Below are 20,397 nucleotides of genomic sequence, written 5' to 3' on the forward strand. Positions count from 1 at the left end.
AGGGTAATCAACTCTGATTTCTAAAATACCATGATTAATTACACCTGTTTTTGAACTTGATATACATGGAAGCATATGCATTATGTTCTTTATATCTGGCTTTCTTTGTTGAACACTATGATAGTGAGATTTAGTTTGATTGTGTGTAATTGTAATTGTAGTTCTGTAGTTCACTACATGTTGTTGAAATACTACTTTATGGTATGCATTTTCTTCTGAGATTTTTAACTCCTCCAAACCAGGGATGATATCTTATATTTCTTTGTGTTTCAGTGCTACTTATAGACCCTGGCACATAATAAAACCTGACCTGAATTGATAGAAAGTCAACTAGAAATTTATGTATGGCTTTACCAGCCCTGTTTGAATTTATACAATGCATCACATACTCCAAGAAAGCGATTTTCTAACTTACGAAATAGATTCTGAATATTAATTGTATTTTTAAAAATTCATTATCAGTATTTTTAGTTTCTGGAAATGAGTGCTACATCAAAACTAACTTATATGAATATACAAATGAAATTTATTTTAATTTTTAAAATTGCAAACTGAGAATTGCTTACCTCTTATTAGGGTTTAAACTGAAGGTACCACAAGATACATTTACTTAATATTGCCAGATAATATTTGGAGACAAGTTTCTGTCTTTAATAAAATTCTTCCACATTACACAGTAACAAAAAACTTCAGTATTCAAATAGCTAAAGTTTCTTATTGTAGTTATTCTATGAATTGTAAAAGTAATTTATATGTGGGTAAAGCAATTTTGGTTACACTTTCAACATATTTCTTATATTGTTGATATTTTTTCTAGATTTTGGTTCCCATGTGTTGACTCATACTCTGAATTATGTACATGGAAATTAGAATTTACAGTAGATGCTGCGATGGTGGCTGTTTCCAATGGTGATTTGGTGGAGACAGTGTATACCCATGATATGAGGAAGAAGACCTTCCATTACATGCTTACCATTCCAACAGCTGCGTCAAATATCGCCTTGGCCATTGGACCTTTTGAAATACTTGTAGATCCATATATGCATGAGGTATGGCTTCTTGCTCCTTTCTCCCCTTTAGCCCTTTCATTCTTGAGAAAAAGAAGGATATAAATGAAATACTAAGTTTTTCTTAACTCTTCTTTTAACTGTCAAGAATATCATTCTAGAGAAAAGGTTTACTTGTCTGATATATATTTAATGATGTGAATTCCTTTCAAAATATTGTCATAATAAAATTTCAGATTTTTTCCAACAGAGGTCTTCACATTCAAAAGAGCTTCAATTATATATTGATTAGAGTATATAGGCTAATTTTGGTAACTAATTATGTGCATTAATAATGTCATCTTTTTGTTTGGCATATGTTTATGAATGTTATAAACATCTCTGGACCTGAAAAATTGCAATTCAAAATTAAAGAGCAAGATTTGGTTCTCACTTCAGTATACAGAGGAAAAGAGAAAAGGATGAGACAGGGTTAGAATTCTGCTCAACAAACTCATGAAGGCTTCTTCCAGTTTCCCCCCATCCCATATTTTGTGACAAATCATTTGTCAATTGAGAGGCCACAGTGCTTTTAGGTCTCCCCAAGCATGAGACTGCTTGTAGTGAGAAAGTAATTCACTGGCTATTGATCCTCTGGTACAGTACACTTTTAAAGTAACATTTGAATGAATCTATTATTTACCAAAATCCAAAATCTATTAGTTCTTTATGTTTTTAATTTTAGTTATTATTATTTTTAATATAAGGCTTATACTGTGACCATGTATATCTCAATAGCATTTCTTTGAGTTATGTGAGCCAAAATGGGGGCAACTAGAATTAGACTGTTAGCTCCTTGCCCTGCTCTTGTTTGCTTTTCTAAAATTCACAGGATTTTTGAAATCACTCATGGAAAATATTCACAATATTTTGGGAATAGTTTTACTTTTAAAAACTGTCTTGACAATGTCTCTTAAAAGCGTATTTGCTGATTAGATTGGCAATGAATTTTATTATCGTTGGTAAATGATCAACTTTAAAATCAACATTTGATTAGTACTTACTTTGTATTTTGGAAGAATTTTTTCTCACGCTGAGCCATTGGATGAGAGAGAGGAAAATGACAGTCAGGTATTTTTCTCAAATGCTTAGAGCTCACGTCTTAGTCTTTTTATCTCAAATAGTTTGTGTGTGTGTGTGTGTGTGTGTGTGTGTGTTATTGATTTCAGAGAGAGGAAGGGAAAGGGGGAGAGAAATATCAATGATGAGAGAGAATCATTGATCGGCTGCCTCCTGCATGCCCCCTACTAGGAATCGAACCCTGACCTCCTGGTTCAAGGGTTGATGCTCAACCACTGAGCCATACCAGCTGGGTTCAAATAGTTTTAATTTTTGCCCCAATATCAGTAGATTTGCTATCATGTAGATTTGTCTGAAAGTGAATTCTTTTTTTGGTGAGTAGTATTTTTTTTGTTTGTGTACCAATAGGAGTGTTGATCAGGATGCAATTTGGGCCCTGTCCATTAATAATATATGGATATTCATCCCTCCTTATTATGGTAGTCTCTACTCTATTTTTTTATAATGCTATCAGAAGAATAATTTTCATCACACATTGAAATTTTCTTTTCCTCCACATTCCTGCAATAATCAGAACTTGTTAGCATGGCTTTCAAGATCTTCTAAAATTTGACCTTAATATTCATTTCTAGCTTTTTTCTAATACATTCCTATTTGTGTTTGTTATATTCAATATAGATAGTTTACTTAGATTTTCCTAATCATACCCTATTTCTGACACTATCTGGAATGTCCTCTTTTCCTCTCCTTACCTATCAGACTTTTGTCCAATTCAAAAAGATTAGCTTATATTCAGTCTCCTGCCTGAAACATTGCCAGCTCATTCTATCAAGGCTGATCTCTGTCACTGTTGATGCCATTCATTTGGCACAGAATCATAAATTGAGACAAGATGGAATGTGATATTTGTGTGTCATGTCCAAGGTGTGATGTAGCCTAATAAGGAAATCAGAATTTCTATTGCAGGCATTTCTTATTTCCTAGCAAGCAATAAGCTCCCTGCAGCTTTCAATATGTAGTTGAGATAGTCGAGGACATTCTATGTGCAGTAAAGATAGTATGATTAACATTGACTATTAATTATTAAGATAATACTATGACATGTCCAGTGTTCACTGGGTTAGGTATTTCTGAATTACTGATAGATCTGTAAGTCTTTGAAATGCACATCTTTTCTGTTTTGTATGCAGGAGAATTTTTTACTTAATTTAAAAACAAAGTTTTATTTTCATTCGTTCTAAGCATTTTATAGATTTATAATCCATCATGAATTTGATTTTTAAGTACAATAGATATTTTATACATATAGTAAAAGTAATCTCTAATTTCACACAAGCATTTTCTTTCAGTACCATGAATTTGTAAAAAAGAAAAAAGAACCTGTATGAACATCTATATATATAAAAGCCTAAGTGACTGTTACAACTGAACGACCAAAACAACTGGTCGACCAGTCGCTATGACATGCACTGACCACCAGGGGGCAGACGCTCAGCACAGGAGCTGCCCCCTGGTGGTCAGTGCGCTCCCACAGCCAACCTCCCATGGCCCCTCCCCCTGGCTGGCCAGCCCCCATCGGCCCCTGATGCTAAACCATTCGTAGAGACGTGCTTCTGGGTCAGGGTTTCATACATAGCAGAGCAGCTTCCTCACTGCAATCTATTGAAAGTCAGCCCTTGACACAAGGGTTTGTCTCGCTCCTGTCCTCTGTCCTCTTTGTTCCCCGGGGGCTGCCTGCTTGCCACAGTGGCACAGTTGCAAGGGAAGAAGGAGGTGGGGAGGCAGGGAACCACACGGTGGCAGGGCACCGATGGTGACATTAGTGTCTAGCATCTGTTCCTTCCACACCTGGCAACCATTGCCTCCTCTCCCAACCCGTTGGGGTCTTCGGGCCGGACTGGGACAGGGAAGCAGGGGTGGGTGACAATGGACGCGGCCCCTTTCCCAGGGGGGCCAAGGGCCAGCTCCCTCCTTGGGGCCAGCAGCCAACCTCCCGCAGTCCCTTTCCCCCAGCTGGCCAACCTCCCACAGTCTCCCCCACCCCCGCCCGCACTCCGTGCACGAATTTGTGCACCAGGCCTCTAGTTTATCTATAATTGAGATATTTAGGAAATTTAAAATATAAAATTAACTTATTTAGGATATTCTTTCTTGCTTTTATTTTCAGGTTACTCATTTTTGTTTACCCCAACTTCTTCCATTGCTTAAACATACCACATCATATCTTCATGAAGTTTTTGAATTTTATGAAGAAATTCTTACATGTCGATACCCATACTCCTGCTTTAAGACTGTATTCATCAATGAGGCTTATGTTGAAGTGGCTGCTTATGCTTCTATGAGCATTTTTAGGTTGGTATTTCTTTAAATTTGAAATAGTTATTGTATGATCAATTTTAAGATGTGTTCTGTATTTTTTCTTTAATTTAGACATGATTGGCTTTGTAGAAAATCTAGTGTTTTTAAAATTAAAGAACATAAAAAAGCATAAAGAAAATTTTTATAATAACGCAAAAGATTCATATTGTTTTCATCCAGAATTAGTTGCTAATAATGTTTTATATATATTTTTTTAGTTTCTACAATTGTTAAAAATAATTATTTATTTATTTTTAAATATATTTTTCTTGATTTCTGAGAGGAAGGGAGAAGGAAGAGAGAGGTAGAAACCTCAATGATGAGAGAGAATCATTAATCAGCTGCCTCCTGTATGCCCCCTACTGGAATCAAACCCACAAAGCTGGGCAGTTTCTACAGTTTTTATTGCATGTATGAGAAAAGAATGTATGACATTTCAATTATAAAAATTCCTTTTATATGAAAAATCACTATTAAAAATATAGAAAGTATAAACCATCAATAGCATAAAACCAAATGATATTCGAAAACTAGCTTGAAAATTTCTATTAGATATCAGAGGAAAAGGCTAAAGAGATGAGGGAAAACATAAGAGACAGAGAATATAAGTGATACAACATTTGTTTAACAGGAAGAAGATGAGCACAAAAAGAGAAGGAGCAAAAAGATTCATTCATTCATTACTCACTCTACATATATTTACTGAGCCCATTGTGAGCCAACCACTAATGAGCATTTTATATACTCATTTAAAGTTTCTAGTTAAGCCAGAGAAAGACAAAGGCTATATAATTTCATTTAGATGTGGAATCTATAACAAAATAAAACTTATGGAAAAAGACATCAGACTTGTGGTTATCAGTGGTGGGGTGGGAAGTGGGGGCATTGTATAAAGGTGGTTAAAAGGTATAAACTTTCTGTTATAAGTAAGTATTGAGGATATAATGTGTACTTGAAAGTTGTGAAGGTAGTAAATATTAAAAGTTCTTATCACAAGGAAAATAACATTTCTCTCTCTCTCTTTTTTTTTTCTTGTAACCCTATCTACCAGGTAATAAATTTTAACTAAAGTTATTGTGATAATCATTTTGGAATTATGTAAATCAAGTCATTATGCTATACACTTTAAACTTATACAGTGCTGTATGTCAGTTCTATCTCAATAAAACCAAACGAAATTTTTTTTAAAGATTCTAGTTAAAGATTTTGTTTTAACTATTTTCTGTAATCTACTACTTTTAAAATCAAAGAAATAATAGAAGAACATTTCTCTGACATGAAGGAAACTGCAAGCCATCAGATTTAAGGGATAAAATGAATATAAAGGGACTGTACATCTTTATGAAATCTCAAGTTTCAAGGATAAAGGAAAAACATTTCAGTATCTAAATAGGAAGGAAACAAGTTACACACAAAGAAAAAAGTGGACTTTTCCCAAACTTTATTTATGTAACTAAATTCTACAATGAATCAATGCCTATTGAATTTTTAGGAGCAATAATTACAAAGAATTCTGTACATAGTTACCATACTATTCATATACTAGAGGCCCGGTGCACGAAATTCTTGCATTGGGTGTGGGAGGTGGTCCCTCAGCCCGGCCTGCACCCTCTCTAATCTGGGACCCCTCTCGCAATCCTGGACCGCTGGTTCCTAACCGCTCACCTGCCTGCCTGCCTGATCACCCCTAACCACTCTGCCTGCCTGACCTGATGCCCCTAACTGCTCCTCTGTTGGCCTGATCGCCCCTAACTGCTCCCCTACCTGCCTGCCTGGTGTGGAGGGTGGTCCCTCAGCCCGGCCTGCACCCTCTCTAATCTGGGACCCCTCTCGCAATCCTGGACCGCTGGTTCCTAACCGCTCACCTGCCTGCCTGCCTGATCACCCCTAACCACTCTGCCTGCCTGACCTGATGCCCCTAACTGCTCCTCTGTTGGCCTGATCGCCCCTAACTGCTCCCCTACCTGCCTGCCTGGTTGCTCTTAACCGCCTCTGCCTGCCGGCCTGGTCACCCTTAACCGCCTATGCCTGCTGGCCTGGTTGCCCCTAACCACCCTCCCCTGCCAGCCTGGTCATCCCTAACTGCCCTCCCCTGTCAGCCTGGTCACCAATTAGCATATAACCCTTTTATTAGTATAGAGTGGCTCTGTCCGGATGGATGTCTGGAAGATGTCCGGTCTAATTAGCATATAACCCTTTTATTAGTATAGATGGGTTAAGAGAAAGACCTTCTCGACATGTAAGAACTCACATAATCAGCCTGACAATGCCCCCAAAGGTCCATCAGTCAATTGAGATGAGTCTAAAGGAAGAAACCAAAAATGGAAGAGGGTACAAAAGGAACAACCATTAACTATTAAAGAATAGTTAATGCCTATTTACTACCATTGGTAAATAATTAAGCCAGTAAAGAATAGTTAATGTCAAAAAAAAAAGAACAGTTAATGTTTAAATCATTTTTTGGAACATGATTATGAAACAAAATGCAAATGTCTTTAAGAGAAAAAAGTAAATCATAAAATATATAATTATTTGACAAAAATTTAAGATGAAGGAAAGGCAAAGAAGGAAATAAAAGTGTCCTAAATTTCTCATTTAACTTAATGCACTTATAGATGTTTAATTCTTGAAAATGGCAGATTTTTTTTCTGGCTTTAAATATTTTGTTTTATTCTATAGGCACATAATCTTGAAATTATTACAGAAGAGGGAATATTTTACTTATTTTTTGAAAGTCTTTTCTGCTTATGCAGTTAAAAATCATTTAAGTTATTTTGTGAATAACTAGTGAGAGATTTTTCTTAGCATTATTCAAAATTCATTTATATTTTCAGAAATTATTTTGTAAGAAAAAAGGAAAAGAGAACTTTATTTTCTTTCCTTTTGTATTCTCTTTACCTCTCTGCCTTCTCTGTTTCATTCTTTGAAAAGTTTTAAATTTAGAAGTTTTGTGTGTCAAGGTCAATCATTTTACCCTATCTGGACCTAAATTTTCTCATCTCTATAAAGGGGTTTGCCCTAGTTCAGTGGTCGGCAAATTGCGGCCCCTTGAGTGTGGCTCTTCCACAAAATACCATGTGTGGGTGCGCACATACGGTGCTATTGAAACTTCGTGGTCACACTCAAGGGGCCAAAGAACTGCATATGGCTCACGAGCTGTAGTTTGCTGACCACTGCCCTAGCTGGTTTGACTCAGTGGATAGAGTGTTGGCCTGCGGACTAAAGGGTCCTGGTTTCGATTCTGGTCAAGGGCACATGCCCGGGTTGCAGGTTCAGTCTCCAGTAAGGGGCATGCAGGAAGCAGCCAATCAGTGATTCTCTCTCATCATTAATGTTTCTACCTCTTTCTCCCTCTGAAATCAATAAAAATATTAAAAATAAAATAAAAAACAAAAAGGGGGTAATAAACCTGCCCTTGCATTTTCCAGAGGGTTGTTAGAAGGTTCCTATGGGTCAGTGTATATGAAAGTAAATAATAGAGCACAAAAAATTAATAGTTATTACTTGGAAAATATTACAAGAGCCCTTCATAGGAGGAATAGTATTTTTATTAACATATGCTTCCCTTCCCTTTACCCCTGCAAAAGGTATATATACTTTTCATGAAACTCAGTGGGAAACATTGTAGTCTTTGCTTTAAGCAAAACATATCAAGATTATGGATTTCAGCTATATTTCGAAAAGATGGGAAAGCTCTTTGGGAGAATATTCTGATTTTTCTCTTTTTTGCCTAACTTCAATTCTATTATTTTAAACTAGAGGCTCGGTACACAAAAATTTGTGCGCTTGCGGGGAGGTGGGGGTGATCCTTCAGCCCGGCCTGTGCCCTCTCGCAGTCTGGGACCCCTCGGGGGATGACAACCTGCTGGCTTAGGCCCGCTCCCCAGGGGATCGAGCCTAAGCTGACAGACAGACATCCCTCTGGCAGCCCGGGAGCCCTCGGGGGATGTCCACTTGCCAGCGGACGGATTAGGGTGGGGGTTCTGCTGGGGTGCCTGGCCAGCCTGGGTGAGGGGCTGAGGACTGTTTTCAGACTGGCCACACCCCCTTCAGGGTGGGGATCCCCGCTGGAGTGCCTGGCCAGCCTGGGTAAGGGTCTGAGAGCCATTTTCAGGCTGGCCACACCCCCTTCAGGGACAGGGGGTCTTGCTGCGGTGCCTGGCCAGCCTGGGTGAGGGGCTGATGGCTGTGTGCAGGCTGGCCCCGGCCCCCATCCACCCAAGCTCCCAGTGGAGACTGGCTGGAAGTAGGTATCTGGGATTTATTTATCTTCTACTAGAGGCCCGATGCACGAAATTCGTGCAAGAGTAGGCCTTCGCAGCCATGGCTGCCTCTATCCCTCCCTCGGTGAGGCGACTGCCTCGATCCTCCCTTGCAGCTGTGGGCAGTTGCTTGAATCACTCCATCTCAGCCATAGGCAGCTGCCTGGATCCCTCCATTGCAGCCCTGGCCAGCTGCCTGGATCCCTCCATTACTGTCATAGGGGCGGGGTGGGAGAGGCTGCCTAGATCCCTCCCTCGCAGCCACGGCGCCTGCCTCAATCCAGCAGCTGCAGCCCCGGCTTCATCCCAGAAGGATGTCCGGAAGGATGTCCTGTTTAATTAGCATATTATGCTTTTATTATTATAGATAATTGAAACTTTGTTGCCTTGAGCGGAGGCCACAGCTGGCCAGGGCAGGCAGGAAGCTTGGTTTCCTTCATCACCGGGGCAACCAAGCCTCCTGCTTGCTCCAGCTCCATGGCTGCCAGCCGCCATCTTGATTGGGTTAATTTGCATATAGTCGCTCTGATTAGCTGGTGGGCGTGGCTTGGGCATAGTGGAGGTGCAGTCAATTTGCATGTTTCTCTTTTATTAGATTAGATGTGGGATTATCTTATTTTGACTCAATAATTGTTTTTTTCCTGGTTATAAATAGCTGTCTTTTTAAAATTCCAGCACAAATCTGTTACACAGTGCCATGATTATTGATGAGACACCTTTGACTAGAAGGTGTTTAGCCCAGTCCTTGGCCCAGCAGTTTTTTGGATGTTTCATATCCAGAATGTCTTGGTGAGTAATATCAAAGTTTACAATACTGAGCAGAAGAATCAAGAAATTTTGTTTTTATTTTATTTTCTTGCAATGTAAACTCACCTTTGTGCTAACTGCAGTAGTTAAAAGACAGTATTCTCTCTCTCTCCTCTCTCTCTCTCTCTCTCTCTCTCTATATATATATATATATTTAAAAAAAAAGAATGAATGTAAATTTCATCCTAAATTTTGGTCATGAATTCAATATAGTTAGTTTTGCAATTTGCGATAAGAATAAGGCAAGAATTTTGATAGCAACAATTTCTTAAACTGAATGAATAGATAAAGGGAATTGAATGTACAGCAAACTATAGTTAGAATTCTAATGTCAGTGCTCAGTGCAATTGGTAATGTTCAAGATAATTTTTAAGGCAAAATAACGGTCTTCTACAATAGTGACAGTGATGCCGGAATTTTCCTGCTGGTGCCTAGTTCTGTGCTAATTTATTTGAATGATGTAAGAGACACCAGTTTTTATTTTCTTTTTGATTAATTTAAGATGCATTTGAAGAAACACAGGAAACTCCCTTAAGATTGTAATTCATAAGTGACCATTCTGTGCTATAAATATTATTTCCCCCCCCTTGTTGGAGAAGAGAGGGCAGAGGGTAAAGCCTCTTGACTTTCTGAAATTACATAGTTTCACTAAAGAGTAGAGCCTGGAACATGGTAAACCAAATGTTTGAATGAACAAATGAATGAATGAATAAATGAATGAATGATATCAGTTGCCTTTCTTCTTGAGAAACTAAAAAATTAAGTAATTAAACTTCAGGTCTTGGAATCCCATCGATAATTATACATGGGTTGCTAATAACTGAATGCGGCTGTTATTTTAGAGGCTGACTGTGTGGACAGAGTTGGGCTAGAGGGAAGCAGCACTGCCAGAGAACACACATAGGCACATTGTACTTGAACTGAGACTGCAGCAGTCCTACAGTTAAAGGTGAAGCCAGATGTGAAAAGACACCAGGAATGGTCAAGTAGAACTCAGCTGGAAGTGGAAAAAAACAAATAATTTATTAATAACTTTCATTTTCTTTAAGAAGGCAGAGAAGTATACACTATACCTGTAATCTTCTGTTTTATCTGAAGGATTTCTATGATTAAAAGTTCATATTTTTACTTTTTGCTTAGGTCTGATGAATGGGTACTGAAGGGAATTTCAGGCTATATTTATGGACTTTGGATGAAAAAAACTTTTGGAGTTAATGAATACCGCCATTGGATTAAAGAGGTAAAAATACCTAGATCCATTATCCACATAGAAGTCAGTAAGACATGTTTGCATGATTTCAAAGTTGCATGTCCTTTATTTTTTATTTTATTTTATTTTTATTGATTTTAGAGAAAAAGAAAGGGAGTTGGAGACCGATAAAGAAATATGAATGAGAGAAACATCCTGTACATCCCCTGCTGGGGATCGAGCATACAACCTATGCATGTGCTCTGACCAGGAATCGGCGACCTCCTGGTGCATGGGTCAGTGCTCAACTATTGAGCCACACTGGCCAAACACATTTCCATTTTTAGAAAAATAATTGTAAAATACTTATTGTCATTCAAAAGTCTCTATTTTTTTTCCAGTAAACTGAGAATGACTATAATGGGAAAGACTAATGGTCTGTTTTATCCCATTTCCATTATCAGTGTTGGCCTCTAAAAACTTTTTTTCCTAAGGAAGAGAATATTTAAGCTCCTTAAACATCAAGTTAGTTATCAGATATATTTCAAATTCTCATAGTAGTCATTTTTAATGTATCTCTCTGCTTCCTAAATTTGTTTAGACTTAGAGTCCAGGTTCTAGAGTCAGATTGCTTTGCAGTTGGCCTCATACATTTACAAGCTTTGTTACTTTGGTTAATCTTTCCAAGCCTCATCTGTATAAGGAGAGTAGGATTAGTATCTATCCCATGGGTGGGGAATATGAGACATCATACATGTAACATGCATGGTGCCTTGTACATAGTAAGTGCTTATTATATGCTGGCTAGCCCTTCAGTACATTTATGCTCCTGTCATTGTTAGTTTTTTTCCTGTAATTTAAAGATTTGGCCCAAAAGACAAAAATCAACTGTACTAGTATTTTGCCAAACTATGGCCCGTGGGCCACATGCAAATACAATATTGTATTTGTTCCCGTTTTGGTTTTTTTCCTTCAAAATAAACCCCAGCCAAGAATTCCTGCATCTAGAACTGAAGAGTCCTTTCTTCATTTCAGAAACTGATGAAGGGGAAATGACATGCAGCACTTACCATGTTTTGGGCACTGTTATAAGCATTTTATAAATGTTAACTATCTTAATCTCCCTAACTACTCTGTTATTATCCCCATTTTATAGATGAGGAAACTGAGGCACAGAGAGGTTAAGTTATTTGGCCAAAGTTACACAGCTAGTAAGTAGTAGAGCCAGGATTTAGACCTGGCTTTTAACCACTTCATTATGATTTTTACCACTTCTCTATTCTGCTTGTATATTATTTAACTAGTTATGAATTGCTAGCACAGTTATGTTGTCCTTTTTTCACTTAAGCTTTTATTTTTTTACTTTGATGTATGTCATATTAGAGAAGACAATGCGTTTTAAAATGTTGATTCCTGACATCATTTTATCCCCATTTGTTTTTACTTTCCTAAATTCTCCATCAAAGCCAAATACAGAGAAGGAAGACGTAAACTTGGAAAACCAGCTAGAAAGGTTGGGAAGAGCCATTAGGAAAGTTACCAGGATACTGACCAGCTCTAAAGTCACAAAGTAGACAAGGCTTTTAGGTGCTGTCTTTTAGCCAGCGGTATAATTTGCTTTTTTTATAAGAACATAAATTACTTTTCAAATTCATTTAATTTATTTAAGAAATTTACATTCTAATTCTAGAAAATGAGAAATAACAGTTCAATTTTAAATTTATATGTAAAAAAATTTTCACTGGCTCCGATTTTCATATTTTTTTTTTAGGAGCTGGACAAAATTGTGGCGTATGAGCTGAAAACTGGTGGAGTTTTACTACATCCCATATTTGGTGGAGGAAAAGAGAAGGATAAGTATGTTTATTGTTCAGATACGATATTATAAAACTTCTTTTATGGGATCACTCTTTGATGATCATTTGTATGGGTGTTTAGGCCCACACAGACCAAAGGGTAATATTAACAGGTAATAATATTGAGGCCACAAACCCTGGTAACCACATTACTCTTTTCATTACTATTTTTATTGCATATGATGGCTACAAATGGATTTAAACATTTAAAACAGACTTAAAAATGTAATGCTTTTCTTTTTTCCATGTTAATTTTCTACTGCTACTATAGCATACTGTTTGTTTGTTTTTTTAAATATATTTATTGATTTTTTAGAGAGGAAAGAAGAAGGAGAGAGACGTAGAAACATCAATGATGAGAGAGAATCATTGATTGGCTGACTCCTGCATTCCTCCTCCTGGGGATCAAGCCTGCAACCCAGGTATGTGCCCATGGCCAAAATCAAACCTGGGACCCTTCAGTCCACAGGCTGACGCTCTATCCACTGAGCCAAAGCTGTTAGGGGCTATAGCATACTGTTTTCATAGAAGTTTTAAAATAATGGAAACACTAATAATTATTTGAATTGAATTGGATGGGAATTTTTAAATATTTTCACTAACCATAAAGTGAAATTTTACATTTTCTTTAATTATGAAGGTAGGCAACAGACAATGCTGTGACTTTGCCTACAAGATATTTTCCTGTCACATTATAATTGTTAGCCGCTAATTTGAGATATTCTTTGCACTTATAACTCAAAATTACTAGAGTAGACCACTGCTAGATCTTATTATTTAATACATTGATAAGCTCACTCACATATTGGTATATCATAATTTTTTTATATTTTGATCATTTCACTATAATTGGTTTTCTTTATAATTCTGTAAATTTTATTTTGTGCATTTTGAACTCGTTTCTTATACGGGGCCCATAGAATCAACCAAACTGCCCAAGTGCCTGAAAACACAACAAAAGTTAAGAAACTTGAAATTGTATAACCAGGAGCCCTTTTTTGTTATGGTCACTGAGACAAGATTAAGTCAGTGGAAAAGCATAGAAATTTTGAAGTAAGACAAACTTGGATTTTTTTTTATCATTGTTGGTAATCTAAGAAAAGTTTGCATATTGTTGCAGAGAAAGTGTGTGTGTGTATTTTAATGTGTAAAGTGACAGTGATGATTCATAATCTATCTTAACCAGGTTGGTTGTGAAATTATTTGAGATACACCTTCATACATAGTGCACATTCACTCATTAATTCTTTCACTTTCTTCTCTTGGCTGCCTGCCATATGGCTGTTTCCCAGTATATAATTAGAGCATTCCCATTGTGTGAAAATACTTTGGTTTTGCCCATTTATTTAGTTCTTGTTGTATGTTTAATTTTAAAAATTTGTATATAAAAGCAGCACATGAATACATTCTCTTTTAAGAAATATAAAACAGGACAGTGTAAAAGTATGTGGAGTAAAACATAAAGATCCTTTTTAGGCCCCCCCCACCCCTTTTTTTTATCACCCCTCATTCCTACAAAACCTCTCCGTGGAGATATAACCACGATTATAAATGTGCTATATTGTCTTTCAAATATATTTGAAACATTTAGTTTTTTTGCCTTTACTTATGTTTATATGACATTTACAAAATAGTATTCAATAATTCTACTAGACTGTACCTTTCTTTTAATTTACTCCTGATCTCTTAAATTTTTACTTAGTCAATCTGGTCTTACTGTCCTCTGGATTTTATATTTTTCTTTTGGAAGATTTTTCCCACCTGGCTGGCGTGGCTCAGTGGTTGAGCATCAACCTATGAACCAGGAGGTCATGGTTCGATTCCTGGTCAGGGCATTTACTGGTTTGTAGGCTTGATCCCATGTGGGATGTGCAGGAGGCAGCTGATCAGTAATTTTCTGTCATCATTGATGTTTCTATCTCTCACTTCTCTCTGAAATCAGTAAATATATATATATATATATAAGATTTTTTCCACCCCTAAATTATGGAAATAAATGTTTTCCTTTTATTTATTTTAGTACTTTTATAATTGTTTTTGTTTTAGATATGCAGTTCATCTTGAGTTTTTAAAAATATTTTTTATTGATTTTAGAGAGGAAGGGAGAAGGAAAGAGAGACAGAAACATCAATGATGAGAGAGAATCATTGATCGGCTGCCTCCTGCATGGGATTGAGCCCATAACCTGGGCATGTGCCCTGACCAGGAATCAAACCCTTAGCTCATGGATCATAGGTGGACACTCAACCATGAGCCACACAGGCCGGGCTTAAAATTTTTTTGTGAGTGTATGTACCCTAGTCTTTGTTGCTCTCATACTAAGGTATTCCCAAGAAGTTTTATATTTATTGTCTTGATGTGGCCATGAAATGTACTGTTTACTAAATATTTAAAATTGTTATGTTAAGTAAATCTGTTTATTTGTTTAGTCCGGCATCCCATCTATACTTTTCAATAAAGCATCCACATACGCTGTCTTGGGAGTACTACACTATGTTCCAGTGTAAAGCTCACCTTGTAATGAGATTGATTGAAAATAGGATCAGTATGGAATTTATGCTACAAGTAAGTATTAAAGTTAAGAATTGACCAATTATAAAGAAAGATCTGTTTGTGTATAATATGAATACTATTCTGTAAATAGGGTCAGGGTATCTGGGTTTATGAGGTGGAGTTCTATTAGTTGTTAGCTGTTAGCCCACTTAGACCAATGCTTTTTGTTTGTTTCCTCAGATATAGAATGGGTATCAATACTTGACACTTAGTGCAGGATTATTGTTCAGATAAAATTAGAATGTGAGGATGAAAGTAAAACCAATTTATACATAATGGTTTTGTATAAGCCCCATGGCCTGAGGTCTCCCGGCCTGGTGCTGGGGTGGGGGTGCGGCCTGAGGTCCACCATCAAGCCCTGCCGGGCAAGGGGCACAGCCTGAGGTCCCTCACCCTGGCCAGGTGCCATAAAGCCTCAGGTCTCTGCTGTCCCGTCGCGATATTACGGCGTCCACGCTAATTTGCATATTCCTCTATTATATAGATAGATAGTAGTTGAGGAAGTAGAAACCAGATGTATTACGATGAGGAAAAAAATGTATTTTTTCCTCATTAATAACATTCTTAGAGGTAAGTAAAAAATAACTTTTTAGTAATCTTTTTTTAAAAAACCTTTAAAGTTTGCCCTAAAATTAAGTTTATTTAATGCTTCTGTTCTTCAGCTTGCCTTTAGAGTAAAGAACACAGATATTAAATGAAAGGTGATCCATCAAGAGCCATTTAGCTTTTTGGAGTACTATAAAACCTATTGAGTGTTCTCAACTTCTTAAGTAATGTTTAGTTTCTATGTAAAGCTCATAGCATAACAAATTATAGATATTATATATTATTATAAATCTTAAAAACAATATTCAGTGTTGGCCAAGACATTAAAATTCAATTTTATTTAAAAGAAAAATGGTTTTTATTCTGGCTGTTTAATTCTTTGCATAACTTCTATTGATAGTCTTTAACTAGAACAATTTATAGAGTAAGATGTGAAATTGCTGTCTTCTATAATTGACTGTAATAAAGTTCTGTTGCAAAGTGGTTTCGTAGATAATTGAAAGCAATGTATATTATGTTACTAAATTATACTTTTATCCTTACAGGTTTTCAATAAACTGCTAAGTTTGGCTAGTACTGCTTCATCTCAAGAGTTCCAGTCCCATATGTGGAGTCAAATGTTGGTTTCCACGTTTGGGTTTTTGAAATCCATCTCGAATGTCTCTGGCAAAGACATTCAGCCTTTAATAAAGCAGTGGGTGTATCCTTTTAAATAGCAGTTCAACAAGTGGTGGGGGCAGGGGGAGAAGATTGTATGTGTGAGTGGAGGGAGGAAGAGGAGGGATTTGGGGGATGAAAGGAGAGAGAAAAACTGTATTTCTAAAGAATAGTAAAAATAACCAAGAACTATAAATCATACCCCTCTCTCTCTCTCTTATATACACACATCTGTACTATTTGTAAAATTTGGTATATTTTGAAGTAGTTTTTAGTGTGAGTACAGCAACAGGCTTGATGGGAGGGGAGGTAAATAATTCAGACAGGCCTGTACAGTTACTTGTAAGATGCAATGTTCTGGTGACTTATGGATATGGTTAGAAGTTGGCACAACTTGAGTAGTATCTTGGAACTTTTTAGTTTTTACATTTTCTCATTGATTATATTAGCAACCCAGTAGAGTGGTTTTACTTCTTTCAAAACACAAATTTCTTAATGTTTCAGAAATTCTGTTTCAATCTGGGGAAACATTTTCCACAAGAATTCTGAATACTTTACCACCTGCTTTACAACGAAGCATGCTCTCAAGCTTTGAATTGGTGGTAATGCATTTGAAAATTATTACCACAGTGAATAATTTGTTTAGTACATATTCATTTTAGTATGCAAAAATTCCTTGACGATTCTTCAGAGACCAGAGTGGTGTGGTAAAATTTTATGGAAGTTTTGCATTTAATAGAAAACGAAATGTCTTGGAATTGGAAATAAAACAAGATTATACATCACCTGGAACTCAGAAATATGTGGTAAGTTTTTTTTCTAAAATTACCTTTTGTAGTACTTCCTCCCCAGTTACAATATAGGAAGGGCTTTTGAGTGGGGATCTGATTCGAAGTTTCATAATGTGATTTTGTTTACAAAGAATTAAATTGACCAAAAACCAAGTGTTGCTGAATGGAAGACAGATTACAAATGGAGATTTCAGAGGATACAAATTCTCCCCTCTGGCACTAATTGCTTTTCTTGGTCTTCAGATACACATCTTGGATAGTATTATTTTATATTTTGATACATATACCTACACATGTAAGAGTACATATTGGTATTTTTCTAGCACTATCTATGAACATTATGTTTCTTTAATTTAAAGGGACCACTTAAAGTGACAGTGCAGGAGTTAGATGGATCCTTCAATCATACATTGCAAATTGAAGAAAACAGCCTTAAACATGATATACCCTGCCATTCCAAAAGCAGAAGGTAGGCATTGAATCATACTTATAAGTTGAAGTTTATAATTAAATTGTAAGTTTCACAGATTAAAATGCCAAAATAAAAATCCTAATGTGTACCTATTTTTTAGGTAGAGAACATACTATCTAGTACCCCCCCACCCCGCCCCGCCATTTTACTTCAAGTTAGCATTACCAAACATTCTTTATTTGCTTTTTCTTTTTGACAACATTTTTTTACCTTAGAATTAAATAATTAATTTTCCAATTTAGGCTTGAAAATCCTTATTTTTGTAGGGACAGGAGGAGGTGGAATAGAAGTTTGAGTTTTTGGAGCAAGGAAAAATTCAAGATAAATTGCTTAGTTTTATTCTTATTAGTTTCAATGGATTAATATCTAGAGGAAATATTGGGAAAATGATCATTGGGTATAAAGGAAGGACCTGAATACATATGTCATGAAAGCCCCTACATCGTCTACACCATGTGGCTTTCTCCCCTGTCCCTGCATCATTATGCCCTTACAGAACAATCTTACTGTCTCAAAGGCACAATACCAGTTTACTTAGAGATGTCCAACAGTTCATGTTTTATTTAATGTATTTTTCTTTATCACTTTTTTTAAACTCAGCCAGTAGCATGTACTCTGAACAGTGAAAGATGAGCATAATTTTATGCTTTGCTGTAGTAATGTGTAGTAATATCAAAATTCCAGGAACAGAAGTCTATACTCATGTCTACATTTAGGTCATCTCAGACGTGAGCGTGTCAGTTGATTTTGACAGCTTTCAGGGAACTTGATTCAGGAATTTCCCCCAATCATTTCCTTGAATCTGTAATTATTCTTTCTCTGAAAATTCTTTCTTAGTTCAAAGGGAAATTTCCCCCTTTTTAAAAAAATATGTTTTGTTTTTTTTTTCAGTCTGCAGGCCGACGCTCTATCCACTGAGCCAAACCAGTTAGGGCTGTTTTGTTTTTTTTTTATTTATATGATTTCAAAGACAAGGGAAACAAAAGCAAAAATAAACAGACGGTACTACATCAAATATCAATTGAGAGAAAAAACATTGATCTGCTGCCTCTTGCATGCCAGAGGATCGAGCCCACAACCCGGACATGTACCCTGACTACCCTGACTGGGAATTGAATTGTGACCTCCTCGTTCATAGGTCAATGCTCAATCATTGAGCCATACCGGCCAGGCCCTCTTTCTTTTTATGCTCTCTACCTTTGACATCAATCAGTTGCCTCCCATACACATCCCCACTGGAGATTGAACCCACAACCTGGGCATGTGCCCTAAAGGGGAATCAACTGACCTTGCGGGGCATGGGATGGCACTCAACCAACTAAACCACACCAGCCAGTGCTGCATTTTCTTTTCTTTCTTTTTTAAAAAAAAAATTAAAGGATTTCTTTATTGATAGCTTTCTTATCTTTTCTACATAAAACTGTAGCTACCAGTTCTTGGGAATATGTTTAAAGTTGACATTTAATTATATTCTTCTTTCCATTAAACTTTGATCACAGTGACATCTCAATTTCATTTACTTCATTCCTTCAGCTTCAAAATCAGTTTTGTTGTGATTAAATTCCATTACATTTACTATTCCTTCTTCCTTAGGCTATGTTTCAATGTTGCATGAAATCCTTGATTTTCGGCTGCTCTTTATCTCTTCTCAGAACTGAAAATGTCACAATTTCAAACTTAATTTTTCTTAAATGTAGGAATAAGAAGAAGAAAATTCCACTGATGAATGGAGAGGAAGTTGATATGGATCTTTCTGCAATGGAGTAAGTTAGTTACTTAAGTTTAAGGACATATTTTCTGCATTCTCATTTGTCTTGTTATATACATTTTTGAAGTATATAAATGTCCTGAAACTAGTGCTTTGAAAACTTTTGAAAGGCAATGGAACCTTATGCTAAAACAAATCTTAGGTAAAATCATATACAGTGGGATACTTCTCAGCCATAAAAAAAAGATGAAATATTGCCATTTGTGTCAATATGGAAGGATCTTAAGAGTATCATGCTAAGTGAGGAGAACCGAAGATGGCGGCATAGGATAACGCCGGAAATTGCCGCCTTGAACAACCAATTCAAATCATGCTTGAACCAGGGACCCACAACATCCAGAAACACAGGCGGGCTGGCTGAGTGGAAATTCTACAACTAGGAGTAAAGAGAATATTATATCCAGACCTGAAACTAGTGCTTTGAAAACTTTTGAAAGGCAATGGAACCTTATGCTAAAACAAATCTTAGGTAAAATCATATACAGTGGGATACTTCTCAGCCATAAAAAAAAGATGAAATATTGCCATTTGTGTCAATATGGAAGGATCTTAAGAGTATCATGCTAAGTGAAATAAATAAGGTGAAAAGGACAAGAATCGTATGATTTCACTCATGAGATATAAAACAAAAAGTAACAAGTGAACAAACAAAACAAACTCATAGACACAATCAATATGGTCATTACTAGAGGGGAAGAGGATGAAGAGGGTAAAGGGGGTCAACTATATGGGGCAGAAGGAGATTAGACTAGGTAGTGAAACTTATGTTATTAACCAACTAGAGGCCCGGTGCACAAAAATTTGTGCACTTGGAGTGGGGGGAGTGCCTCAGCCTGGCCTGTGCCCTCTTGCAGTCTTGGACCTCTTGGGGGATGACCACCTGCTGGTTTAGGTCCACTCCCGGGGGAATTGGGCCTAAGCTGGCAGTCAGACATCACTCTGGCAGCCCGGGAGCCTTTGGGGAATGTCCACTTGCCAGTGAGGAGCAGGCCTAAGCTGCAGTTAGACATCCTTAGCGCTGCTGAGGAGGCAGAAGAGGCTTCTACCACCACCGCTGTACTGGCCAGCATCA

The 20,397-nt window shown here is 36.9% G+C and overlaps 1 protein-coding gene across 1 annotated transcript in view; it reads left to right on the forward strand.

Moving 5' to 3' along the window:
• TAF2 (TATA-box binding protein associated factor 2) overlaps nt 1–20,397 on the forward strand; it is a 70,301-nt gene that overhangs the window by 19,571 nt on the left and 30,333 nt on the right. The window contains 10 exon segments of the mRNA XM_006769093.2: nt 818–1,049; nt 4,234–4,418; nt 9,362–9,475; nt 10,634–10,733; nt 12,454–12,539; nt 14,968–15,103; nt 16,183–16,337; nt 16,986–17,100; nt 17,445–17,554; nt 19,255–19,320. Coding sequence (XP_006769156.1) covers nt 818–1,049; nt 4,234–4,418; nt 9,362–9,475; nt 10,634–10,733; nt 12,454–12,539; nt 14,968–15,103; nt 16,183–16,337; nt 16,986–17,100; nt 17,445–17,554; nt 19,255–19,320 — 1,299 coding nt within the window.

The sequence above is a fragment of the Myotis davidii genome, unplaced genomic scaffold (assembly GCF_000327345.1).
Source record: "Myotis davidii unplaced genomic scaffold, ASM32734v1 scaffold1, whole genome shotgun sequence".
Classification (NCBI taxonomy): Eukaryota; Metazoa; Chordata; class Mammalia; order Chiroptera; family Vespertilionidae; genus Myotis; species Myotis davidii.